We start from the raw sequence: 26,463 nt of genomic DNA on the forward strand, positions 1-26,463 counted from the left end.
AAAAAAAATTAAAAAAAAAAAAAAAAAAAAAAAAAAAAAAAAAAAAAAAGCTCGTTTTTCCAACCATGCACATTCGTGTAGTCTTCAATGGATTTAATTATTTCCCTCCATATTTATGAACTTTTATTTCTCTGTCTTTTATTATTATTATTATTTATTTTTAAAATATGTGTTTTTAATACATTTAATATTTTGTCAAAATTTTTAATTTTTTTTTAATATATAAATGTTAATAGTCTAAACTCACGAGTCAATATTATCTATTGTGAGATCCCACATTGGCAGTGTAATGACCCAGATCCTAAAACGCATCTGTTAGGAAAAGATTTTCACACTCTTATAAATGGTGGCTTGTTCTCCTCCCCAACCAATGTGGGACATCACAACCCACTCCCTTTGGAGTCTGGCGTCATCGCTGACACTCTTTCCTTTCTCCAAACGATGAGGGACAACCCTCAAATTCACCCCTCTTTGGGGCTAACGTCCTTACTGGCACACCGCCTCGTATCTACCTCTCTTCCGGGAACAACGAAAAGGCTAACACATCGTCCGATGTCTAGCTCTAATACCATTTGTAACGACGTAGATCCACCACTAGCAGATATTATCCTCTTTGAACTTTACCTTTCAGCTTCCTCTCAAGACTTTAAAACGCGTCTGCTAGGGAAAAGTTTCCACATCTTTATAAATGGTGATTTGTTCTCCATCCCAATCAATGTAGTACGTCACAACCAACGAAGATACAAAGCCTTAAAAATGGTGAAGAGAACGAGTGCCAACGAAGATGTTGGATCCCAATAGATTGAGAGATCCCACGTCAAATGAAGAAAAGAACAAAACATGTTTTATAAGGTGTGAAAACCTCTCACTAGCAGACACATTTTAAAGAGAAACGTGAAAGTGGGTTGAAATTAAAAAATATTTTAGGATTTGAGTTAGTTTAGTTTAAAACAAACCATATGATTGGATTTATTATTATTATTTGGGTTTTGTCGTATTGAATTAAATTAGGGACTAAATTATATCGTAATAATTAGGCTAATTATTTTGTTCCTCGCCCTCACTCTCATAATAGCTGTCATTAGGAGAATTCATTTTTGGCATTGCTCCAACCAACCTACCCTTCCTTTTCACTTCCCATTACTTCACCCGACATAATAACTTTTCTCGACTCGAACCCTCCAACCCGAGTATATGTTTATGTTCGAGAAAAATTAATATTTACTATAAATATTTAATTAGTCGAGTTATATTAAAATTTGTTCGGAAAATTATTAAAAATTAAAATAAAATAACAAAAAAAAAAAAATCATAACAAGGAGTCATTTAGAATAAAATTAAATGTGAAATTAATATGGGAGACTGGAGGGAGGTGGTTATCAGATTTTATTCATATATTAGATTTGGTTTTTAAATTGTTATTTATTTATTTATTTATTTATCTTTAGGTCATCTCTCTATCTCTCTACAGTATAAGCTGATTTTTATTTATTTATTTATTTATTTATTAAAACTTTAAATATATACCTTACCAGAGATTCCCAAAGCGAAATAATTGAACTGACACGACTTATCTCATATCTAATTGTATTTTTTTTTTTTACAAATTAAATTAATTAAGGTTTATCGTTAACTAATAAATTTTGAATTTTAAATGCTTCAATTTTAAAATATTAATATCAAATTTCACTCGCATTTATATATAAACAGCCTCTCGATAGAATTCTAGAAAAGTCAAACCTTTTAGAACTTTCTTTCAAGATTGTCGTACTTGCTTATAAGTGGATTAAAGTAGTGATGTTGAAGTGTGAACTAATCTTTATCTCTGTCCCTCAATCAATCAATGACAATACAAAAACAACCGTGAATGTTAAAGTAGTCTAACGACAACTTTAAGTATAGTAAGATAAAAACCTGGGATTAGGGTTTGTATGCAATTTGACTTGGTGACTCGAGAACTTAAAATAGAGTTCACAATCCAATTTCATCTAACCCATCAACAACATTAGGTGTGTATTCTTATAATTTCAGTTGGGTTGACTCGGAAGAAAAAAAAAAAACATAACCGAGACTATATGTGAGATCCCACGTCGGATTGAAAGAGATAAACATAGTATTTCTTATAAGGGTGTGAAACTTAGAAGAGAAACCTCAAAGAGGACAATATCTGAATAAACTTAGATCGTTACATCATAATAATTTGAATCGTGTAATGGAAAACCGTGGAACGAGACAAGTCGGATAGAAATGTTATATAGACAAGACATAACATAAAAATAGTCAATGTCACTTCGTTAACACAAAAGAAAAAAAGTGGATCCACATAAGAAGTGAAAAAAAAAAAATGAGAGAAATTTGATTGATTGACAATTCAAAACTTTTATATTTTCTTTGCATGCTTCAAGCTAAAACTAGGAGCTCATTAAATCTTTATTTTATTTTATTTTCAAAATTATTTATTTATATATTTCTATCTCTTTCCTAATCTCCCAGGGGACAACCAGCATGTACTCTCTGACGCTGTCGTTTTCCCTTATTTATTTATTATTTTTTTTTCTTTCCAGTTTGCAGGGGGTAAAATTTTCCACTTTCTTTCCTTAAATCTTTATTAAAAAAAAAAAACATTTTTTCTTTGTTTAGTTTCATTTATTCTAAATCTGTCATTAAACCAAATTACAAAAATAAAATCAATTTTGTTATAAAAAAAATAGATTTTTAAAATAAGGAAATAATGTTTATAATTAATTTATTAAACTACTGCAACCAAATTGCAATATATATATATATATTTGATAAAAAAGAATTATGTCGTAGATGGTTTAGTATAGACATGAGCGAGTTCGATGCTTGAGAGAATCTGAATACATGGATGTTCAAGATGTCTTGAACGAGATGATCGATATATAGGGTTAGTTTGCAATGGATATGTTCGAGCAAGTCTAGATTGTCGATGTGTCGAGACAACATCGTACATGCATGAATCGAGTTGTTGGGAACCGAAATAATAATGAAATGCGATGTTATTGTATTGTAACAAAATGTACACATGAACAATATGTGTGACTGAACAAATAACAAAAAATGAATATGAGACTTGAGTTTCTCTTGAAGTTGGTCATGAACATGACAATATCATGATAGTATGACCGTGACCATGAAGATCATATGTATAGGTCAAACCCTAAACATACGAAATTTCTTAATTTTTTTGTTCATGATCGTCGTTAAATGTAAGAACGGATATTAGACACGACTCGAGGATTAAACGACGAACAAACCTAATCCATATCTCTTTCTCTCTCCTCTTTCTCTCACTTCTTATTGATATATTACACTGTACTGCCCAAAGTACACAAAAGCCTAACACACAAAAAGCTACCAAAAAAAAAAAAAAAAAAAAAGAAAAAAAGAAACCCTTCAAACCCTTTTTTTCCGTTTTGCAAATCCCTTTTCATCCAAACATGACAGACCCTAATCACTCCAATTCCTTCATCTTCATCCCTCTCCCATCCTCTCCGCCTTCAAATTCCCCTTTCTCCCAATGCTGCCGCCGTCCTCCTCCTCCTCCGCCACCGCAAGCCCTCCCTCTCCTTAACACCTTCTCGCCGGAAACCACCGATCATCCCTCCTCCTCCACCAGCTACGAACACGACTCTCCGCCACTCGCTCTTGACTTCAGCCTCTCTTGCCCTAGCTCCAATCTCGACTACTCTCGTTCCATCTCGCCGGACCCCACTGGGAAAACCCTTGACGGCGATATTTCCGACCACCCTTTGCCGATCTCCGGCAAAGGTCAGTTCTGGATTCCGACCCCATCTCAGATCCTCATCGGTCCTACTCAGTTCTCTTGCCCTCTTTGTTCTAAAGCATTCAATAGATACAATAATCTTCAGGTAAATTTCTTTTCAAAAACCCTTTTTTTCCCCTTTTGATCTATTTTGATTCCTTTTTGTATTGTAATTTTGTTTTGGGGTTTTGATTTAACGGGTCGAGAAATGTTCTTCCTGTCCTTTGGTACTTATATTGGAAGGAAGATCGAGTTCTTGCATTCAAACCATGACTTCTTCTTTTTTTTTTTTTTTTTTTTTTTTTTTTTTTTTTTTTTTTTTTTTTCATAATANTTATTTATAATTTTTTAAGAACATGTTTCAGTTATATTATATCTTTTTTTTTTAATTATTATTTTTAATTTCCATTTTTTGCAGAAAAATTAACAACATTTGAAGGTGTTTTCTTCAGAAAATAATAATTAAGAACAAAAACATGTTTTCCTTCTTCTATTTTTAACCAGAATTAAATTACAATAATTAACCAATGGTAATAGATTTGATTAACCTTTCAAATTTACTTAACTCTTTTAACCTAAAACTTACATTTAATTACATACCATTCGTGTAATTGTTCTAAGCAATATCAAATATTTTTAATCTAACTTTTATTGAATTTAGTTAAGCGAACCGTTAGAAATTACGACACTTCACAATCATATGATATTGTCCATTTTGAGTATTAGTTCTTATTATTTTACTTTGGTTTCTCCAATATTTTTTTTACTTATAAACCCATGATCTTCCCCTTAATCGAGACTCGACTCTTTCTTTCTCTAGAGCCCTTGAATAAAGTACACCCATTGTTCGATACTTCAGCCATTTTGACTACACTTTCGAGACTCACAATTTCATTGTTCGACACTTGAGGATTCTATAAACATGACTAAGTTAAATGTGTGATTATGATACCTTGTTAGGTACCACAAACATTCACAGTGATATGATATTATCTACTTTGAGCATAAACACTGCCCAAAAAGCTTGAAACTCCTCTCTCAACAATCCTAACCCTCTCATGCTAAAACTTTAATCGAAAAATAATTCATTTAGTGGGTTTGTGATATAATTAAATTTCCATCGGTTTAAGCTTTTGGGTTGACAGTATCGTGCTATAATTTTTCGTGTAATATTATTCAGTGTGGTGTTCTCGATTGATATTGATAATATTTGAATGTGTAGATGCACATGTGGGGGCATGGTTCGCAATACAGAAAAGGACCAGAGTCACTAAAAGGAACACAGCCAACGGCAATGCTTAAGCTGCCATGCTATTGCTGCGCGCCAGGGTGCAAACACAACATCGACAACCCTCGGTCGCGCCCGCTCAAGGACTTCCGCACCCTCCAAACGCATTACAAGCGAAAGCATGGAATCAAGCCCTTCACTTGTAGAAAATGCACCAAAGCCTTCGCGGTCAAAGGCGATTGGCGAACCCACGAGAAGAATTGTGGCAAGATTTGGTATTGCTTTTGTGGCTCGGACTTCAAACATAAGCGCTCTCTCAAGGACCACATTAAGGCCTTCGGTCGTGGGCATGGTGCACTCGGCCTTGACTACTTTGACGACGACAATGAACCCGGTTCTGAACTTGAACACGAACAACATGAACCTCAACTCCTCTTCCATCTCCATTAATGACATCCTTTTTTATTATTTTCTATTTTGTTGTCGTTTCTGTGTCGTGTGTGTGTTAAATAAGGCGTTGAAGGATCGATGTTCGTCATCGTTATGTTCTGTGTATACGAAGCTGCAAATACTGATTTAGTTGTAAAGTTCTTGGATGGACATTGTGTTTTAGCATTCCTTTTGATTTTTTTAATAAGACAATATCTTTTTTTTTTTAATTTTTAATTTTTAATTTTTATTTTTTATCATCACTTGGGGAAAAGAAATAAATAAATATAAAAAGGGCATTATTTCAGATAGGGTACTATTGTAATATTCTCAAAATAAGAGGGCTATTATCGTAAATGTGTTCCGCTCTCCAAAATGGGCCGCGAGAAATGTTCATGGGCTTTATATAGCCGAGAGCCTCTCGTTAAAATATTTCATTTTTAAAAATATATTATTTTTTCTCACGTGAAAATTATTATTTAACAAAATTTTAAAAATAATGACTAGGTTTAGTATTTAAGATCTATATAAATAAAATTGGATGATTAAATTTAAATCCACTAAAATAAATTAATATTTTAGATATTTAAAACAGATTAATTGAATATTTGTTAAATTTCACGCTTATATACATTTTTGTGTCAATACCGAAATTCAAATAGTATATAAAATTTGTTTATTTAACTCAAGAGAGAGCTGTTTTTACCATCGCTGTTGCACTAGGGGGTCGACGACAAGTTTGAGTGATGACTCGAGTGTGATCGGTGGAGCTGGATGATGAACATGTCCATTTTTATCACCAAGAATGATATTGTTTAGTTTGAGTATAATCTTGAGTGACTTTATTTTTTATTTTTTCAAAATGACTTGCAGTGTTCAGTGTTCATTACTTTTTGTTTATGATCGAGCTAATTCGTACACAGCTACAGATTTCCATCATTTAAGAATAAGCGTGTAACAACCAATTCGTACATAGCGACAACACAAACCTCTCTCCGATCAAATCTCCGGCGTTGCGACCAAAGCTTAATATGATCCGATCGTCTTAAAGGATTCATGAACATGCCGAAGCATATCCTGATCCCGATTCCACTCCGGCGTCGGTGCATTAACAAAATGCGCATACAGCTTGTTCTTCGCACAGGTCACCGATATCAAACTGTGAGTTCCGGCGCTATCGATCTCATACTCGTAATAAATCTGTCCATTCTCATCCTTCTTCTCCTCCGCCGAGAAGCTCTCCGCGCTCGCGATCTGATCCTGCAAATTCACGTCCGATAGCGCTAGGTTATTTAGAATCACATCTTTTGGCCCTAATTGCCGGATTCCTGCCAGGAAAGTTAGGTATTCTTTCTCCGATCGTTTCTTCGGATTGTAAAATTCGCTATCGGTTCCGTTCGTACCTGCGGAATTAAGAAGCTAAAATTGATTTTCGAAATGAATTGAACTATTCGAGCTCTTTAATTTAGGAATTTCCATGGCGATTTTGAAATACCTTTTTCGACTTTTGATACTAGTCGCTCCTTCCAGCCGTCCGGCACGTCGTAGACGTATTCCGCCGAGTCTTTCTTGTCGGCGTTGCCGCCAAGGCCGCCGTAGTTGGCGGCGCTGGCAGCGGTACCGTAGTAGACGTTGAATGCGGGGCCGGCGTCGGCCAGTGACGGTGGACTAGTGCTCACGATCGCGGCTATGGCGATGGCGCTACACGCGGCGGTCAATGAGGAGAGTGAGGGTTTGGATTGAAGGATGGGGATAATTTGGGGCTTTTGCGGCAGTTTTGGGGCGGTTGTTCCGGTGGATGCAGCGGCGGCGGAGAAGAACGCCAATGGCGAGATTGCTGTGGCCATAGTGAGCGATTTTCGTGGATTTTGGATTTCTGGTTTATCTCGTCTGCGTAGGATTTTCTCCTTATCCATTATTTTTCCATTTTCCTTATTTTTCTAAATCATTTTTTAATTTATGGAATTTATATATTAAATGTTTTTATTTATTATTTTAACTTTTTTATATTTATTATCCCATATGCTTCTAACAAAAATCTAACGGTCACTATTCTTACCTAAACAAACAGCTATGCCCAAAGAGAGAACCAATTAAATAATTTAAAGCTATTTAAAAAAATAAATTTTACATTAATTCCTTGTAGTTGTAGCCCCAAACTTGGTTTTTATTACAACAATGCCCCCATTTTCACAAGCGATATCTCATTTCCGTGCAGGGGCATTTCTGGAGTTATACCGAAAATGTATGGCCAATGCTTATATTGGATATTGACCGTCAAAAAGCCCTAGGTACGGCCGTACAGGCGCGCGTGAGAGCTTCTTTGTTTCTTCGATTGAATCATGAACTGCGTTGATTTTGTTATTTTTTCCTCTTTTCATTTCCCTCCATTGCTTTTATCTTATTCAAATCATCTCTTAGCCGTTTAATCAACCAAGCAATCGAAGAGGTTTTCTTGCTCGATTTTTTGTCCGTTTGAATTGGATTATCTCCTCTCATCGCTTTTAGTTTCGATCGCCATGTCTAAACGGTGAGTTCTTCGTTTCTATAGCTTTTGTTATTTTGTTATGATTATACTTCTTTATGTGTTATTGTTGATATTGTCATGTAGTTGATTGTTTGTTCGTTTTCTCGCATATTTGATGAGTATTGATGATCATCGCATCTTGATATTCTTTTTCTTGAATAACATCTTAATGAATTATGAGTTCAATGCATCCTGTTTAGCAGAAAAGTGAAACATAATCGAGAGACCGAGTCATCTTGATCACGCTTCTTCGGTATCTGGTTTAATTATTAGGTATATGCTATTTCTAGTGGCTGGTTTATCAAATATTAACTACTTCCGTCTGTGATTATAAATATTTGGAATTTGAGTTTCATGAAAGTTTTTTTGTTGAGTTGTTGTTATAGACGCTGGATTTTATGTCAATGAAGTTTTGTTATTCGATGTCCTTGGAATTGAACTTGTTCATACGCGTGGTAATTTACCTCGGTGGTTTATTTAGGGTCCTATGCAAGTATTTTTCGCATGGAGCATGCTTGAAAGGGGAATATTGTGAGTTTTCGCATGACTGGTCGGCTCCACCAAGCAATGTAAATATTACTTCCACTCCCCTGTGTTGCCATATGTTATGATATAAACCAACAGTCAGTTTGGCTCTCCGATCACTCTCTTTCTGATTTATCATTCATAACAGGTCTGTACTTACTATCAAAAGGGAAGGTGTGCTTTTGGCAGTCGATGCAGATATGACCATGTTAAAGTTTCTCAAGCAGAGTCATCAGCTTCTTCAAATTCTGAGCAACCTCATGTGTCTGAATCTGTTTCTATAGCTCATCCCCTATTATCAAGGCCACTTTCTCCCTTAGCTGGATCTACCAGCGAGCTTGCTGGTTCAAAGATATCCTGTCCTCCTTCGCACGTTGAAATTGCGTGGAGTGGACAGTCTGAGCATTCAGATGGTCTTGATGATTGGAGGACTGGGGTGACAAGGATTGTTGGTCCAGCTGATATACCTATTTGTTCTTTTGCTGCTGCTGGAAGTGATTGTCCACGTGGTCAAAATTGTCATCATATTCATGGGGACTTGTGTCCTACTTGTGGAAAACATTGTTTACATCCTTTTAGGACTTATGAAAGGGAGGAGCACATTAAAGCGTGTGAAAAAAAGCAAAAACATCTCGAGTCTTTGAAACATAGCCAAGACATAGAATGTAGTGTCTGCCTGGAGCGTGTTCTTTCTAAAACTGAAATAGCTGAGAGGAAATTTGGGCTTCTCTCAGAATGTGATCATCCATTCTGCATTTCTTGTATTAGAAACTGGCGCAATACTTCATCTACCTCAGGAATGAATGTTAATAGTGCTCTAAGAGCCTGCCCAATTTGTCGGAAGTTATCATACTTTGTAATTCCAAGTGTCATTTGGTATTCTTCCAAAGAAGAAAAGCAAGAGATTGTTGATAGCTACAAGTCAAGGCTGCGGTAAATTTATGTTCTTCATTCCTATAATGTGATTGCATTCTGGAGACTGTTCAATTTTTTTTACATTCTGTTCATGTTTTCTACATCCCTTTTTTTTTTTTTTTTTTTGTTGTCCATGTAAGTTATTATGCATTAAATGTATTCTGAAAAGCTCCATAGCCCATAGGAACGATCATCCAAAATTATTCAGAAAATGGAAGCTGCATAACTGCTAAAGTAATTATATGAGCTGTTAAGATAATTTCACTGCTCTGGATTTGTGAGTTTATATTATTTTCTTGCACAGATCAATAGATTGCAAGCACTTTAACTTTGGAAACGGGAACTGCCCATTTGGATCCAGTTGTTTTTACAAGGTAAGTTTATCTCTGAAAGCATTTACTCGGTTTCTTTTTCCTAATAGTTCTCTTCTAAGCATGCTGGATGTTGTTGTTGTGGCCTTTTATGTTGTCAGGAACTTGCAATTTTCCTGAACTTTATTCTTCATCCTTTTATTTTCTTTATGCATGTCCAAATTGATTTTTTTTTTCTTTTATCGATCATTGATATTCTCTGAATGGAATCTCAACTTGTTTGGTTTTGCTAATTTATTAATGCCCCAGGAAATGTATTATATAGTTACATGTTTGGCTTCCTGGCCATGAGTTTATGGAAGGAATTCTTTTTGAGATCTGGATATGGAAATATAGGGCAACAGAAGACTCTTGTCATTATTATCCTCTGATGGTTTCAGAACCCACCCCATTTTCCATGGCCATCCAATCATGGCGGGTTAGATATGCTGAATCATACTCACCTGTGCCTCTTAGTGTTACATTTTGTTCTTTTGGCACACTATACCAAGGGTGACTCTTTGTTGTCCAATTTACTTTTTATTTTACTTTTTTAAAAAAACCTCAAGGATGCCTCCATTTCTCATAGGGATCTTCTCTTTGGAATCCCTGCTTCAATTAGAATAGTTTGAGGACCAGGATAAGGAATGGAGTTCCTTTCCTTGCTCCCACCAGTTTGCCTAATCTAACCAAATTTTATAAACAAAAATTATTTTTGATGTATACTATGGATAATCTATATCCATGAACTTTTAGTTTTCTATTTTTAAAAATTTATGCTTGGGTATTAACAGGTTTCTTTGTTCTTTAATCTATTTTTAAAAATCCTAAACAAATTATTTTCAAAAAAGTAGAATTTTAAAATATGTTTATTATGTTTGAGGGGTGGGTGGCTATGAATTCCATGTTCTTTTAAAATGTGAAAAGCCAAAAAAGAACTTTAAAAAAATCAAATCTTTGGGTAACAATTTCTTCAATTTTCAATTAACTTTGAAGAATGTTTTAAAAATCTTATCCAAATTTTTGAAAGGAAAAAAAAAAAAAAAAATTAATCTCTAAATTTTTATTTTTGTTTTTAAATTTTGACGAATCATCTTAAAGTGTTCTTTGAAAAACGAATAAACTAAGGCTCGCCTTTTGGTTTTTTGTTTTTCTTTTTTAGAAAATTTTACAAACAATGAGTTCCTTGTTATGCAAGTTTTTTTTAAAACCAAGCTAAGTTTTGAAAACCTTAAAAAGTAGTTTTTGTTGTTAGAATTTGGCTTGATGTCACATGAATCTTTAGCAAATATGAATGTTTGAGTGTTTTTTAAAAGTAAGCTAAGATTTGAAAACCTCAAAAAGTAGTTTTTAAAATGTGTTTTTGTTTTCAGGATTTTGCATGAAGTCACATAAATCTTTTGAAAATATATGTTAAAAAATCTTCTGCAATACTTTTGTTGCCCCTCATAGAAAAATTCCCCGGGCTCAATTCTGGTTAAAAGTGATGTGCTGACTACCCTGACTGTTTGGCTTTGCCAACTCTGTTAGTAATGCCTAATCGGTTTTAGTCAAATTATTACTAGTACGATGAACATGAAATTATATAGTTTGGATGCCGAGATCGTATTACTAGACCTTTTACAATTGATCGATGGATTCCTTGTTTCAAATTAATAAAAGTAATATACTTACAGGTGTAGGATTTGAATGTGTGATCATGGGGAGAGAATTGTAGGTTAGCACTAGCAAGTCAGGCAGGACGTCTTCTAAACAGCATTTTGTTGATCTTTGTATGCTTGCCAATCATCTGCACTTGCCTATTTTAGAAAATACATATGCAACTGCTCTGTCACATTCATCTTCGTCTCCATACCTATATGAGCTGAGCTGCAAACTGAACGACCCGTGTATTTTTGGTGATGTGTCATAGGTATCACATAAGCAGTGCTGTTCATTTTCAATGAGCTTTTATGGTAGATATTGAAAGATGTGGTTCATAAATGGATGTTATCTGCAGATCTATGTGCATTCTGTTTGTCATTTAATTTCATTAGAGCAGATTGGCTTTCCAGTCTTTTGATTGATACACTGTTTGTTGTGTTCCAGCATTTGGTCAAGCCTGGTTCATACTCATGGAAATATCACAGGCCACCTCCACGCCGACCACGATCACAGAGAACTCCAAACAGATCTAATATTGTGGATATGGATGCCATTTTTGATATGTTCGAAGACTTAGAGGATTTGGATTTTAGTGCTGAAGATTTAACTCCCTTGGAGATGGCATTTGTTCTAATGCAGTTGGGTCGTGAAGCTAACTCGTCAAGTGATGAGGAGAATATTAGTTTTTGAGATGCATTTTTCTTAGGTAGTTGTAACCTGATGTACATTGAGTCTTCGACAAGTTTCTTTCTTGTCTTGTCCAAAAACATTGAAGATTTGCTATTCTAGCCTTTTTGGCCACCTAGCAGTGCCCCATGTGCAGGAAAACAACTTGTGGACTGTCTTAATTGTCGTAAATGCCATGTTATTGGGGAATGATATTTTGCAGAAGGCATTAGTCATTTGTCCAGGGGCAAATTAGTCTCGAGTTACCAAGATGATGATGGTCAGTTTATATAAGAATGTGTAGATTATATTATGACTTCTTAAGTGTTGTATTTTACTACTGGGAATTAGGAATATCTGTTGCTGGCTATCAGGCTATCTTCTTCATTTATAGATTTTTCTCAGAGTTCTCTTTTCACCCTCCTGCTTACCCAAGCCAAGTATGCACTCCTAATATTTGATACCAGTTCTGTGCAGACTGATACCAGTTTGGTTGTTTGTTGTCCAAGTATGCCTGTAATTTGAAGTGAATGTTCGATTCATATGTTATTTAGCAAATGAAGCCTTTCTTTTTGCAATTGTCTCCTAATGTTTGATTTGTGCATTTAGTAAAGTCCTGTACAGACTGATTCTTACCAGTTTGGTTGTTTGTTATCCAAGTATGCCTGTAATTTAATTGAATGTTCGATTAATATGTTATATTATCCATGAAGTAGTTTGTGGACTTTCTCACATGATGATTGCTTGTTTCTCGAATTTTTTAGCATTTTTACTTCCGTTGTTACATACATCTGCATTGTACTCAGCTATATTAACTTCAAAATGAGATTCAAAATTTGATGTGATTCTCATTGCAGCACGCTCATTGGGATGGCCGATTGGAAGAGATAACTCTGCGTCATATTGGGAATCAAGATGGTCTCACTGTTATCGCCAAAAATATTAGGTTTTGTTTTGTGGATTTGCTTCTTGTTGTCTATTTTTGTTCAACGTTACCTTTTATAAATTTGAAGCTATTTTCAGGTTGTCGGAATTTCTCAGTGACTTGCATATCAGGTGAAGAATCATTCCATCAGGTATGAGAACACACTAAATACTCCTCACCCCTAGAGTTCACCATCATGCCAATATGATGTCCACTACGTAATATTTCACATTTTAATATGATCATTATTAATTTTATATTGCTAGTTGTTTCCTACTATCCTAAGGTTTTGTTTGGACTTCGTAATTCAGTATATCTTTATCAATTGAAACCCAGCATATTTTATTAGAAACGGAGTCGATTAATGTTGGCACAATCTGGTATCACTATATATTTCAATGCCAAATTTTATGTATTGTATTATTCTTCAATTACACTTGCAATGTCATCTAAGAGTTTGAAAATCAGTTTCAGATGCCCTATTGCCTGAAATTAACAATATAGCCCATGAAATGCCAACCTTTGTGTATTATTAGTCTTCATTTACACTTGCAATGTAATTGAAGAGTTTGAAAACCAGTTTCAGATGTTGAATTGCTTGCTGGAGTCTGATATTGAGAAATGAAAGGTGGGTTACCGAGCACGGTTCTTCGAACTTCATCTTCTATGAATCAAAATGAAGCTGGAAGACTAGTCATACTGAGGAATGAAGGCAGCAAGTCCAAGCTCTTATTCTTCGGATGATGGTGAAGTAAATGTTATCACATCACATGGATCACAGGTGAATAAATTGTAAGGGTTCTACGTTGTTGTATTTGTTGTTGTACTAAACATTGGAAAATGACCGAATGTATTGATTTCTATTTTAAGAGGAAGATAAATGGGAATGTCAATGTCAATGTCGTGTGTGGTTTGATAGAGAAACAAGAGAAAAGGAAACATCAAGGCGAGCATACATACCCTTTGTGATTCCCTTCAGTTCCTTTAAAATCTCTATTGAAACAATAGAAGAAGAAACATTTTATTCACCCCCTCCAATCTTCCACATCCTTTGTCATCACTTAGAGTGTTTTTTATGTTGTAGTTTATGAGTTCATTTGAGTGGTAACTTCGTGTCACTGTCGATCTTACTTGTGTATTAATGTATTACTTTATCAATTTGATGAAGTAATCTTCGGTGGATGAACATGAACCAAGTTCGTTCTCTCTTTAACTTCAAGTGATTAAAAGTTTTACTTTTCTTATTTCATAGATTGGTTTGGTTAGAGGTCGAGTTAGTTTGAGTTAGAGAAATACATGGTGTTTGGATTCATAGGGTTTAGGGTTTCGGGATGTTAATATTATTATTATTATTTTGTACTTATAACTGAATAAAATGACATTTTCTGTAAGATGAAAATACAATCTTTTAAAGGGATGCATATATATATAAAGCCCTAGTTTGCACCCTTTCTTTCTTCCCCTTCCATTTATATCTTCCCTCCCTCTGCTCTTTCTGCAACTATGCCACCGCGCCGCCATTTTCTTCGTTAGGGTTTCTTAAAAACCTCGATTCTTTTTCTGTCGGAAAGTAACTACCTCTCCATCTCTTTCGCCGAAGAGTTCGAAATTGATAATCAGGAGCCCAAAATATGGCCGCCATTGTTACGCGTAGGTTAAGCTCCAAATATCTCAGACCATTTCCTTCTTCCACTTCTCTAATCTCCCAAAACCCTCACGAACACTTCGCCCGAATCCCTTCTACACATTCCGATCCCTCGTTTCCGCAATCGCCCCGACGAACTTTTGCAATTCCTATAGTTGACCTCATCAATTCCCACACACCTTTTGCAGATCTTGAGGCTCTCAGATCTTACAGGAGATCCGCGAATTTCAATCTCAATTCCATTAGCAGTAACCCTAATTCCGATCATCGGATTCGGGGACTACCAATCACATCCAGTCCTGGTTTGATTCCGAGATTGAGAAACCCTAGCTTCTTCATCTTAGATTTGGATCAGAAATATGGATTTTCTTCAACTCCTGAGAACGAGAACTTGGAGAAACCCGCTGATTTCAAGCATCAAGACATCGAAGGGCCGACCGTCGAGAGAGACCTCTCGGCGTTGGCCGGCGAAACCAGAGAGGTGGTTGAAGCGATGATGAAGAACGTGTACAGCTTAAGCAAAGCTATGGCGATTCTCGGTCTAGTTCAGTTGGGAATTGGGGCTTGGATTTCGTACGCAACTCGCGCTTCACCAATTACAGAAGTTTCCATCCAGAGCTTCGTGTCCTTCGGGTTTCCTTTCTCTCTGGCTTTCATTCTGCGCCAATCTCTGAAGCCGATGATGTTCTTCAAGAAAATGGAAGAACAAGGTAGGTTGCAGATTCTGACTCTGACACTTCAGATTGCTAAAAATTTGAATGCTCTGTTCGTTAGAGTGCGAATTGTTTCATTCTTATGTGTAACTGGATTGTCTGTTGGAGTTCTGTTTGCTCTGCTTTCGAGATGAATCCATTTTCTTCCCCATTTTGCACAAACTTCAAGCCATACAAAATTGGGCTTCCAGAAACCTTCTCATAAAAGTGTTCATCAATGAATTCGTTTCAGAACTATGAATGTTAATCTGTGGGTCAGCTCAGAACTCGACTTAGTTGTTTGGGTTCTTTCTTACACTTATTAATTTCGATTGATTTCTCCAAGAACATCAAATTATGGAATAACAAAATTTGGTTTGTTCTTGGACTTCAGGTTTTTGGTTCATTTGGATATTTTTAATGTCTATTTTGATCTTTCTTTCTTCTTTGTCACTTTCTCTGCTTGTCCGATCCTCAATAGTTGCCGCTCTCACTCGTTGGTATAATGCCTTGGGAGAAAGTAGGGAGGAAATCCTTATTTACTCGACCTGGATAGTCGGGTCCAGATTCCATTTGTTCGTCTCCTGCTCTCTATTGTAGCAAATCGAGATTAGCCTCTGTTCTAATCAGATTCCATTTGTTCGTCTCCTGCTCTCTATTGTAGCAAATCGAGATTAGCCTCTGTTCTAATTAGATGTTCCAAATGTCTTCTTGAACGAGAACTACGGGAAGAAGTTAATTGTGTGAGGAGAGGAGAGCAATATAGGTCAACTGTAGTGGGAGTCCAACGACGTGCAAAAATCGGTGAACGTATTCTTCACAATCAAGGACACTCTTAGACTCTTTAAGGGCTAGGGGAAAGGGTTTCACGAGGAAGCATGGAAGAAATAAAAGTCGGTTCTATCCTTCAAATTCTAATACAATTTATTAAATCAACTCTCCACAGGATCGTCTACCATAGTATGATATTGATAAACGTGAATGTCTGTACTGCTTAATTTGAGTCTCATGTACGACTTTAATTACTATGTTTATGAGGAAGCTTCCATTAACAAAATGTTGGATTTTGAATGAAGAAAAAAAAAAAATCAAATTTAGGTATTAAAAGAATAAATAAATACAGAAATCATCAGTTTCCACGTGTACATCAAAGAAGGAGAAATCACATTACCAAAGGGTAGAATCGGAACACGCATGAAGCCCCACTTTGTACACATCCAAAACCGGGATTCATAGGAACACTAAGGGGTGTACATGGTCCGGGTTAGGTTGGAGGATTTTTTTGACCCAACCCAAAAGGTCAGGTTAGTTGTGGGTTGGGTTCGGGTTGGTCCAAAAATATTTTAAAAAATTTAATTTGTATGACATAAAATGATAAAATAATTACTCCCTCTAATCGTAGATAAAAAATACAAACTCTGTATTGCATCCATATTATCACCTATAAATATATAAAGAATATGCAATGAATCAATTCTAAAGTTACCGAGCCTAAAACTTCACCTATAAATATGTGAAGAATATTCAATGGAGTAATTCAAAAGTTACAACATTCATCCAACTCTCTCTTGCATTTTTAATTCCTACAAAAGAAAAAATAGCATCTTGAAAGTTAGTACGGTTTTAAGATTGTTTGGATAAATCATAGTGTAACTTCAAATATTTTACTTACATTGAAAAATAATTATTGCATGACGTTGGTGGAACATTGGTGGAACTTGAAAGGTCTTAAATCATCTGAAAAATAAAATATAAATTGTGATATAACAATACATAATACATCTTAACAAATAGACAATAAATAGATTTGGAGTTACCTGTTTCAATCTTAGAACAAATCTCCAAATCTTCAAGTTGTTGAGGAATATCTAACGATACTGATTTTCTACCGATCCAATTTTGTATACATATCAGAGCTTCCACTGTTTTAGGTGTCAAAGAGCTCCTAAAAGAATAAAGAATCCTCCCTCCCGTACTAAATGTTGATTCAGAAGATACCGTCGACACTGGAACGACCAAAACTCTATACTTGAACTCATTTGTTTTCCACCATGCCAAAACATCAAAATTATCATCAAGTTCTTCACTAGAGTCAGATAAATATCGATCCACATAATTCTTTAACTCGAGTGAATGTTGCTCTTCTCTTCTTCGTTTGTATCTTGATAATACTAATATTGAACTACTCAAATTCTCTTCATCAATTGTATCCATCTCCATACTCATGGATTTAGAAGTGAGTCTTGATTCAGGTTGACGATGATCTTGAGCATTATCATAAAACTTGTAGTAATCATACAAACGAATTAAATAATTCTTTATGTCATCCACCATCACTTTAGCCATAACATCTTCGTAAATATTCGAAAAGCAAAATGATATGAATCCAATTTGTAACGATGATCGAGTACCACTGCTATGAATATCAACTTATTAATTATTTCCACTGAGCCCCAATATCCGTCATACTTAACTTTCATATTTGAACTCAGGTTACTTAAAATAGAGTTCACATTTGTACTCCACTGAATTAGAAGTTCTTGAATACCCCAAAGTTCATGAAAATAAGAATTAGAAGTCACATATAAAGAACCACTTATCTTCGCAGTGACATCATATAAAACCTTCAAAAACTTTACAAACACTGAAACGTTTTTCTAATCATCGATGGTTGGTGGCCGTATTCTTTTGTTTCCATGATCCACTCTTTGAAATAAACATAATCTAATTCTTCCTTCTCTAATACTTTGAAAACTTTTTCAAATTTCAAGGCATGATAAAGAGCATCAAATAAGTGGAATTCTATCGAGTCGCCACATCCAAACAAACAAGTGGTTTATATTTAATTTTTTCTTGTTCAACACGATCTTTAAATTTTGTCAATCTCTTGGGAGATGATCTAACATACCTCACGTCATTGCGAACACTAGAAATGGAGTCATGCATTTCTTTAAGTCCTTCATTCACAATCAAATTAATTATGTGAGCACAATTTCTCCATCTAAGACAAGTGAATTCCAACTTCTAAGCCTTCTCATAATATATCATTGTAACTTGCATTATCAACTGTGATAGAGAAAACTTCATCGATTCTCCATTCTAATAAAACTCTCAATAATCTTGCCAATAGTCAATAAAATGAGCGGCGATTACCATGTAATTAATATTTTGCAACGAATTTCATGTGTCAGTGGTAAGACAAACCCTCTTAGAATGACTGACTACAAAAATTTCTTGTTTGACTAAATAATGAAGTAACAATATTAATACCACCCTTTCCATCCATTGAACGTTGAAAACTTAGAGTGGTTTGTCCTTTGTCCTCCACCTTATATGTGTACTTCCTACACTAATTTTTTAAGTGCTTCCATAACGTGCTAGTTTCACAAGAATTAGTATCACAAGCATACTCCTTAGAACAATAGTTGAACTTGCACCTCTTATTATTGTTCTCTAATCTTGTAAAGTGATCTCACACGGTTGATTTACTGGGTTTCTTCTTCTTAAATTCAGATTGGGTAGCCAATGATGGTTTCGATGCATTATAATTACTAGAGCTACTTGTACATATTGTTGCACTATTGTTTTCCATCTATAAAAAGTAAAATAGAACTATTATGATTCAAACATTTAACTCAATATGGCAAGGGGATATAACAAAAAGAGAAAAAACGAAAAAACTTACCCGTTATAGCGTTCCAGGAGACTAAAGAGAGAAAGACGGCGCGCGAGAAAGAAACAAGACAAATAACGCTAGAGAATGCTATTGAATTGGAGAGTTGAAATGAATTGCAGAGGAGAGGAGTTGACTTCGTACAATCCGGCCTGAACCTTTGGGTAGGCTTCTTTGTGGCTTCTTCATCACAAAGAGCTTCCTGATCTTTGGCAACTAAGGGCATCACTCTTTTTAGTGGGGAGGAATAGTCCGGGAAGGGAGGGAGATCAAGCCGAGGAGAGTTCTTATCCTTCTGGTAGCCAATCAAAATGAATCCAGAGCTATCAGTGACATCAGCCTTGATGGACCTGGGAAGAATCAATTCCAAGCTTATTGATAATTGATAAGGAGGAGTCCACTGTATTTAACCTTAACCATCAGCTAATGGCTCCAGCCTTGCAGAGAAGAGGAGTTGAAATGAATTGCAGACTGAAGAGGAGAAATGAAGTGCAGAGTATAGGAGTTGAAATGAATTCCTCTCAAAATAAAATGAATGACAAAGGAAGGATTACAGAGTCTCTGTATATTGGGCTTTGATTTTGGGCCTTTGGACTTTAATTTCATTTTTTTTATTTTTTGGGTTGGGCCGAGTTGACCCAATCATTTTCTTTTGGTACCCGAACCCGACCCAAATCAGATTGGGTTAAAAAAAAATGAACGCAACCCAAACTCAAAATCCAACGCAACCCAACCCAACCCTTACAGCCAGTTCCTCGTAAGCTCGCCACTATCTACATTGTCATTAGTCCAACTCCCCTTCTCTGACTTTTACCCCTTTTCTCCAATCACAACGTTCCACGTATACACCAAAACCAGCCATCAAGAATTAGTAACGTTTTTGTTTGTTTTTTTTTTTTTTAATTTTATTTTTGGTCCACTTCGGACAGCCCCGATGGCCCTTTAAATAGGGAATTCCATTGTGAAAACTTGGCTTTTCTCTCCACCTTCCTAACCCCATCGCCTTTCTGATTGCTGTAGGGTTAGTTTTCCCAATTTCCTCCTCTTTTTCTTTTCTTCTCTTCAACGAAATTCGTTCTTCGCCGCATACGGCTATTTTGTTTCTTTGATTTCTATATGATTTTTGTTCCTTTTGATTTTCAGTGAAAGGAGGGGAGCGGAGAATCGTCATCTAGCTGGGAATTTTATGGTGTTTTCTATTGTCACGGATACGCAGCGGTTGAATACAGCTTTCCCTCCTACACCTAACAACCATCAGGTCAGTATTAAGAATTTGAGGGTTTCTTCCATTTCTCGATATTGATTTTTTCGATATCTGTTGGTTTCTATGCAAATTGGTTGTTTCTGAGGAAGCGATTATGCTTTCTTCTGTTTTGCTGAAATTATTGCAATACTTGACAGAAATTATTAATCAAACTTGTGGATGGAAGTAATCTTATGATGCGTTTTTGGTATATGCTTGCGTTTTCTTAGGTTTTTGGACATTACTAGCAGTAGGTATTTGCATGTCTTTTCTTCTTTTATGTGTGTGTTGTTGAATGGCCTCCTATTACTTGTAATGTTTTATATTCTGTTCCAAATCGTCTCTCTTTGCTTGGAGTTTTGTTTTAGAACATAATTGAGGTATTTGCATATTACCATTCTTTGAAGAAGAATTTGAGTGGCAATATGATGAGACTAGCTAGAGTTCTAATTTTGTAGAATGGTTTGTGACTTAGAGCTCGCGAATGAAGGATGAAACTATGAACAAGGCCTCCACTGAGCACTGAAAATTGATAGCCACTTCAAACCTTTCAAAGGAAACCATGAACTGACCACTGACCGACAAAAAGACATTCCAAAACCAATCAAAAGGCAACCTGTTGCAACATTATTAGAAAGTTTCTCATGAACAAATGGATAGATTTCATTAAAATCGTTTCTCATGTATGCTCATTCCAATGACCTATTTTGACTGGAAAATAATGCTTCCCATGCACAACCACCCTAATAAGAAGATCCTTCTGCTGACCGACCAAAATATGATTGGAAATGAATGTTTCCCATGCACAAGCACCGGAATTAATACCAAAGTAATAAATTGTAATAGCCCAAGCCCACTACTAACATATATTATCCTCTTTGGACCTTCTCTTACGGTCTTCCTCTCAAGGTTTTAAAAACGCATCTACTAGGGGAAGGTTTCCACAAGCTTCATTCTCCTCCCCAATTGACGTGGGATCTCACAATCCACCCCCCTTCAGGGTCCGGTGTCCTCGCTAGCACTCGTTCCTTTCTTTGATTGATGTGGGACTCCCAATCCACCCCCCTTTAAAACCCAACATCCTTGCTGGCACATCGCTTTGTGTTCACCCCCTCTTCGGGGCTCATCCTCCTCACTGGCACATCGCCTAATGTCTGGTTCTGATGTCATTTGTTACAGCCCAAGCCCACCACTATTAGATACTGTCTACTTTAGGCTTTTCCTTTCGGACTGCCCTTCAAGGTTTTTAAAATGCTCTTCTAGGGGAAGGTTTCCACACCCTTATAAAGAATATGCTTCGTTCTCCTCCCCAACCGATGTGGGATCTCACATAAATTTATCTCCATAAACTGATTTACTTGAAAACTTCATCCTGTTTACTGTATCTATAAACTAATTGATAGCCTTGATTTCCTTGAAAATTTCAACTTGGGTTTTTGTATTTATAAATTGGTAGATTATTATTTACAGGAAAGGTGAAAAATGGAACATAAAGAGGCAGGATGCCAAGCTCCTCCAGAAGCCCCCAAACTTTGTGCAAACAACTGTGGGTTTTTTGGAAGTGCTGCAACTATGAACCTGTGTTCAAAATGCCACAAAGACTTCATCATGAAACAAGAACAGGCCAAGCTTGCAGCATCCTCGTTCGGTAACATCGTGAATTGTGGACCAAATGACCATGGCAAGAAGACAATTGTCACTTCTCCAACCAAGCTAGAAATCAAACCAGCTGAGTCGTTCATCATTCCGACTCAATCATGTTGTACTTCCTCAAGTGCAAGCAGCAGCACCGCAGAGAAGGTGAAAGAAAGCCCAAACAGGTGCAGCAGCTGCAGGAAACGCGTCGGTCTAACAGGGTTCAACTGCCGATGTGGAAGCCTCTTCTGTGCAGTCCATCGCTACTCTGACAAACACGACTGCCCTTTTGACTACCAGGCCATTGGTAGGGAGGCAATCGCAAAAGCCAACCCAGTGGTAAAGGCGGAAAAGCTGGACAAGATATGAAGAAGAGGAGTGCAGACCCTAAAGCTGTGTTATAAGGTGCAGCACCCACCCACGTATTTGTTTTTGTGTGTTGAATGAAATGATTGTATGATGTTTTGTTGGTTGTTGTGTTTTTGGTGAAAGAAGAGGGGTTTGCGTGGTAAGGTAAGGTTTGTGAGAGACATGTTTTTGTTACTTGGAAAAGCATAATCTGTTGGATAATCCGACGAAGAAATGGCTTGCGAGTGTGTGTGATTGTAGCCTTTGTTTGTTACCAGTCAGTCTGTATGGATGGATTGTGCTATGCTTAAAGTTTCTGCTGGTTGATTTTGCCTTTTGCTGGATTGAGAGCTAAATTATGCTCAAATGTGATGATCTGCTGCCTTTAGTTGGACTTGTTCTTCAAGGACCCCCTGCCCTGGCACTTCATCTTTCCCCGACTAAAAGAAAGGGTTTGTGGAGGTTTCTACAGGAAGAGTTGTGACTCCATGTCGGGCTCTCATATTGCTTTAAGGTTGGAGGATTTAGTTTAAGTTAGTCTCCGGTGGGGATTTAGTTTAAGCTAGTCTCCCGTGCTCCTCCAAGGGGAGGGTTTGCTTTAGGTAAAAATGGTTCTGCCTGCAAACACCGAGCGTGTGGCGGGAGCATGAACCCTCGTTCCTGGAGGACAATACTGAAAGGATATGAATTGTTTATTGGACTTAGTAGGAAAATTATAAATGTTTATACTTTCGATGGATTAAATCATAAATTAAACCATACTTGGGAGTTAGAAATTTAGTTCGCCAGCCAGGGTTCATGATTTCAATCTAATGTTGAGTCTGCTAATTAGTTGGGTGAAACCGATTAAAAGCAATCCTTGCATCCAGTCCTGAGGGTCAAATGGGATTCTGGGTTCGGTTTATAGACAAGTTAATAATAAATAATTAAATCAATAAAATAAATGAGTAGGGAAGGGATAAACAGTACTTGATATTTAGAGCAGAAACGACATGTCGTAATGCTATGTCGGAGACTGGGTAACGACAAGCTGGGGACGGAATTAAGTATTAAGCGGGCAATTGGGTCAGTTTGTAAAGCGAAAGGGATGGGGGGGGGAAGAATGTGTTCTGGGCAGTGGCGGTCAGATTTGGCGGCTTAATATTAAAAAAGAAAAAAAAGAAAAAGTAAAACAATGCTGCGTTTGTTCAAGTTCTCTGTTCCGTTTCTCTTCCCCCAAAGCGCACCGTTTCAATGTGAAAGTCCCATTATGCCCCCCTCCCTCTCACATTTTCCAATTGTACCGTCTCTTCTTTATTTTATTGCATAATATCTAAAATCATTATCTTTTTCCTTTATTTATGATCCTCCACTTGAGATTAGGGGAGGGTGTTAATCGTAATTACGAGATATACATTAATTTAATTCTTTATTTACCTTTATTCTATTATTGTAATAAAAAAGAAAAAAAAAAAAATCAATCACTTCCATTTGTTCAATAAAGTACATAATGGGCTGAGTGGACTAATTCCATGCTACTTTTATTTTCTTTTTTATTTTTCTTTATGTATTTCTTAAGTAATTAAAAATATTAAAAATGATTAATTCACTATAATTTCTCACCAAAAAAGAAAAAGGCAAAAACAAAAATTTCAAATTTGTCCCCCACACCCACTTTTTACCTTTTCAACCTCTTGACTTTTTTTTTTTTTTTTTTTTTTATATATATATATATATATATTCATAAATAAATTTATGACTCAATAGAATAATTAATTTATCAAAAAATTAATTAATTTAAGAAACTGACAAACGTAATTTGGCCACTTACCAGAATGACGGAGGACACGTCACAGCCGATTAAGATGAAAGGAAAGTGGGGAGGGTAAAAGAGTAAATAAAGAAATAAATGAAGGGTATTTTGGTAAAGTAGGTAAAAAATGTTCGATACGCGTCTCCATGAGGCCCATATTCCATCGCCATTACCGACCTTTCAATCCCTTCATATTCCCCATTTCCCTGTTTCTCTCTCATCCTCTCAAAAGAAAGAACCCACCCTCGAACCATATCTTCTCGTTCTTATCATCTTTCTCTCTCCCTCTCTCTCTCTCTCTCTCTCGCTGAATCTCTCTGGGGATATCTTTTTTTTGAGGATCCGATCGGAAGATATGGCACAGAGGACCGAGAAGGAGGAGACGGAGTTCAAAGTTCCAGAGACGATCACGCTTTGCGTTAACAACTGTGGCCTCACGGGGAATCCGGCGACGAATAATATGTGTCAGAAGTGCTTTAATGCTACCACGGCGGCAGCAGCGGCGGCGGCGGCGACTGCGTCTATGGCGATGAAGTTTTCCGGTGAGAAAAGTCCGAGATCTACTACGTCTCGTTCGCCAGAGAAATTTCGGTTCGTTTCAGAGTCTAGGAGGATTACAACGGCGGCGGATCGTCCGAAGCCTGATGAATCGGTGAAGCGAGAGGTGAATCGATGTTCCGGATGTAGAAAACGCGTTGGATTGACTGGATTTAGGTGCCGATGCGGCGATTTGTTTTGTGCGGAGCACCGGTATTCAGATCGTCACGACTGTAGCTTCGATTACAAGGCCGCTGGTCGCGAGGCGATAACGAGAGAGAATCCGTTGGTGAAAGCGGCGAAGATCGTTAGAGTTTAATCCGTAGATTGATCGATTACCAAAAAAATGAAAAAGAATCTGAAGATGATGAAATTTGTGAAAACTCTGGGCTGATTGTTGAAATTTTCCTTTGGAGTGTTGAGGATTAATTCCTCGAAATATCCTCTCGATCTTTAGGAGAGAGAAACATGAGGCAACTAGAAAAAAAGTCCTTGATGAAGATGAAGATGATGATCGTTGTGTTTTCTCAGATAATTATGTTCCTATTTTATTTTATTTTTTCCTTTTTTTTTTTTTTTTTTGGCTTGTTCGAAAACGAAAAGAGAGGATTATCGTGGCCTGTCAAGATGATGATGGTGTTTTTTTTCTTTCTTTTTGTTAATTTCTTCCCTTTTCTCTCAAGATCATTTGTCGATTAATTTTTTAAAAAAATTCAAAATATAATTAACCCATTAAATATAAAATTAAAACAAATAAGAAATTAAAGGAAATCAATTGTTTTTTTTGTTTAATTTCCAAATTTTGTTTTATTTTTTGTTATTTTATTTAAAATTTAAATTTTAAAAATTGTACACTGTTTGACATTATTATCAGTTTCGGGTTCACAAGTCACACCAATAATTAACATTAATGATAATTATAATTCATAAATTAAAATTTAATAACGAATTAAGTTTCGGAATAAAAAAGTGGAACATGAAAATGATATTAAAAATAAATAAATATTAGTATGGCCCCACTTGCCAAGCTGTACTAGGAGGTTCGACCCCACTTAGAGAAACCAATGACCAACTGCCACGTCATCTTTTCAACCCAACCCTTTACTTTCTTAAGTAGGGTTATTATTATTTTAAAATTTTTATTTTTTTAAATTATTTAAAAATTTTATATTTATTTACTATATATTTAAATACATTACAAAGTCAAATAATTTACATGAGGAGTTAAAAAACAGATTATTTTTATTTTCATTAAAAAAAAAAAAAAAAAAAAAAACTCAAATAATTATTGCACTGGTACCGGAAAAATAATGTAGCGGCAAAGTATGAGGCGTCAGTAAAGTAATGATTCCGGTGATCTACTTACTCCAAAAATAAATAATATACACAAAAAAAACCATATAATTAAATTAATTAAAGCTGGACAGTCCAATAATTTCCATTATTTTTAGGGTTAGATATTATTTTTTATTATCAATCATGATCAGATTTTATATTTTTTATTTTCATTAAATAATTTTTTTTTTTTTAATCTCTACCTATTTTATAGGCCCTTACTTAGCTTTGAGGTTTATAAGTTTTCAAAAATATAATTCAACCTTTAATATGAAATAAAAATTAATTACTCTTATTTACGAGTGGAATGATTAGCATTAAAATATTTAGAAAATATTGAGCCATCTCGCAGAGAGAAATGTCAAGTCAATCGAACTATATCCGCTACAATGCAATTATTTAAGCTAAATCTTAAACGCTGATTCTTTTTTAACTTTCAGCTTCATCTCCATGCTGTCGAACACTTCAAATTGAGTAAATGATCATTGCTTTATCATCATTCTTGTCATATTTGTAAAAACATTTGTATGTGAGATCTCACATCAGATATAGAAGAAAACGAAATAT

At 35.8% G+C, this 26,463-nt stretch overlaps 6 protein-coding genes across 10 annotated transcripts; 5 read left to right on the plus strand and 1 right to left on the minus strand.

Moving 5' to 3' along the window:
* Positions 1–3,298: 3,298 nt before the first annotated feature.
* Positions 3,299–5,672, plus strand: LOC111488414 (zinc finger protein WIP2-like). The gene is made up of 2 exons (XM_023136151.1): positions 3,299–3,893; positions 5,010–5,672. The coding sequence occupies exons 1-2, from the start codon at positions 3,462–3,464 to the stop codon at positions 5,463–5,465; spliced, it is 888 nt and encodes a 295-aa protein (XP_022991919.1). The 5' UTR covers positions 3,299–3,461; the 3' UTR covers positions 5,466–5,672.
* A 552-nt stretch (positions 5,673–6,224) lies between these two features.
* Positions 6,225–7,380, minus strand: LOC111488417 (thylakoid lumenal 19 kDa protein, chloroplastic-like). The gene is made up of 2 exons (XM_023136154.1): positions 6,940–7,380; positions 6,225–6,847 (listed from the first exon to the last, which is right to left on the minus strand). Exons 1-2 carry the CDS (start codon positions 7,358–7,360, stop codon positions 6,471–6,473), a joined length of 798 nt encoding a protein of 265 aa, XP_022991922.1. The 5' UTR covers positions 7,361–7,380; the 3' UTR covers positions 6,225–6,470.
* A 338-nt stretch (positions 7,381–7,718) lies between these two features.
* Positions 7,719–13,944, plus strand: LOC111488400 (E3 ubiquitin-protein ligase makorin-like). 4 transcript variants are annotated; one of them, XM_023136132.1, is made up of 7 exons: positions 7,719–7,974; positions 8,453–8,540; positions 8,645–9,429; positions 9,716–9,785; positions 12,929–13,017; positions 13,095–13,147; positions 13,577–13,944. In XM_023136132.1, the coding sequence occupies exons 1-6, from the start codon at positions 7,964–7,966 to the stop codon at positions 13,129–13,131; spliced, it is 1,080 nt and encodes a 359-aa protein (XP_022991900.1). In that variant the 5' UTR covers positions 7,719–7,963; the 3' UTR covers positions 13,132–13,147; positions 13,577–13,944. The 4 variants fall into 4 exon arrangements, with proteins under 4 accessions (XP_022991900.1, XP_022991901.1, XP_022991899.1 ...); XM_023136133.1 differs by having other exon boundaries at positions 13,583–13,944; XM_023136131.1 differs by lacking the exons at positions 13,095–13,147; positions 13,577–13,944 and adding an exon at positions 11,850–12,111 and having other exon boundaries at positions 12,929–13,015.
* LOC111488423 (zinc finger A20 and AN1 domain-containing stress-associated protein 5) lies at positions 11,677–25,239 on the plus strand. The gene is made up of 4 exons (XM_023136159.1): positions 11,677–11,692; positions 19,275–19,289; positions 24,089–24,093; positions 24,244–25,239. The coding sequence occupies exon 4, from the start codon at positions 24,380–24,382 to the stop codon at positions 24,878–24,880; it is 501 nt and encodes a 166-aa protein (XP_022991927.1). The 5' UTR covers positions 11,677–11,692; positions 19,275–19,289; positions 24,089–24,093; positions 24,244–24,379; the 3' UTR covers positions 24,881–25,239.
* Positions 14,417–15,601, plus strand: LOC111488415. Its single transcript, XM_023136152.1, has one exon. The coding sequence runs from the start codon at positions 14,628–14,630 to the stop codon at positions 15,486–15,488; it is 861 nt and encodes a 286-aa protein (XP_022991920.1). The 5' UTR covers positions 14,417–14,627; the 3' UTR covers positions 15,489–15,601.
* LOC111488426 (zinc finger A20 and AN1 domain-containing stress-associated protein 8-like) lies at positions 19,928–22,574 on the plus strand. 2 transcript variants are annotated; one of them, XM_023136164.1, is made up of 3 exons: positions 19,928–20,027; positions 20,150–20,264; positions 21,706–22,574. In XM_023136164.1, the coding sequence occupies exon 3, from the start codon at positions 21,732–21,734 to the stop codon at positions 22,251–22,253; it is 522 nt and encodes a 173-aa protein (XP_022991932.1). In that variant the 5' UTR covers positions 19,928–20,027; positions 20,150–20,264; positions 21,706–21,731; the 3' UTR covers positions 22,254–22,574. The 2 variants fall into 2 exon arrangements, with proteins under 2 accessions (XP_022991932.1, XP_022991931.1); XM_023136163.1 differs by having other exon boundaries at positions 19,930–20,027; positions 21,720–22,574.
* Positions 25,240–26,463: the final 1,224 nt, after the last annotated feature.

The sequence above is a fragment of the Cucurbita maxima genome, unplaced genomic scaffold, assembly GCF_002738345.1.
Source record: "Cucurbita maxima cultivar Rimu unplaced genomic scaffold, Cmax_1.0 Cma_Scf00013, whole genome shotgun sequence".
NCBI lineage: Eukaryota > Viridiplantae > Streptophyta > Magnoliopsida > Cucurbitales > Cucurbitaceae > Cucurbita > Cucurbita maxima.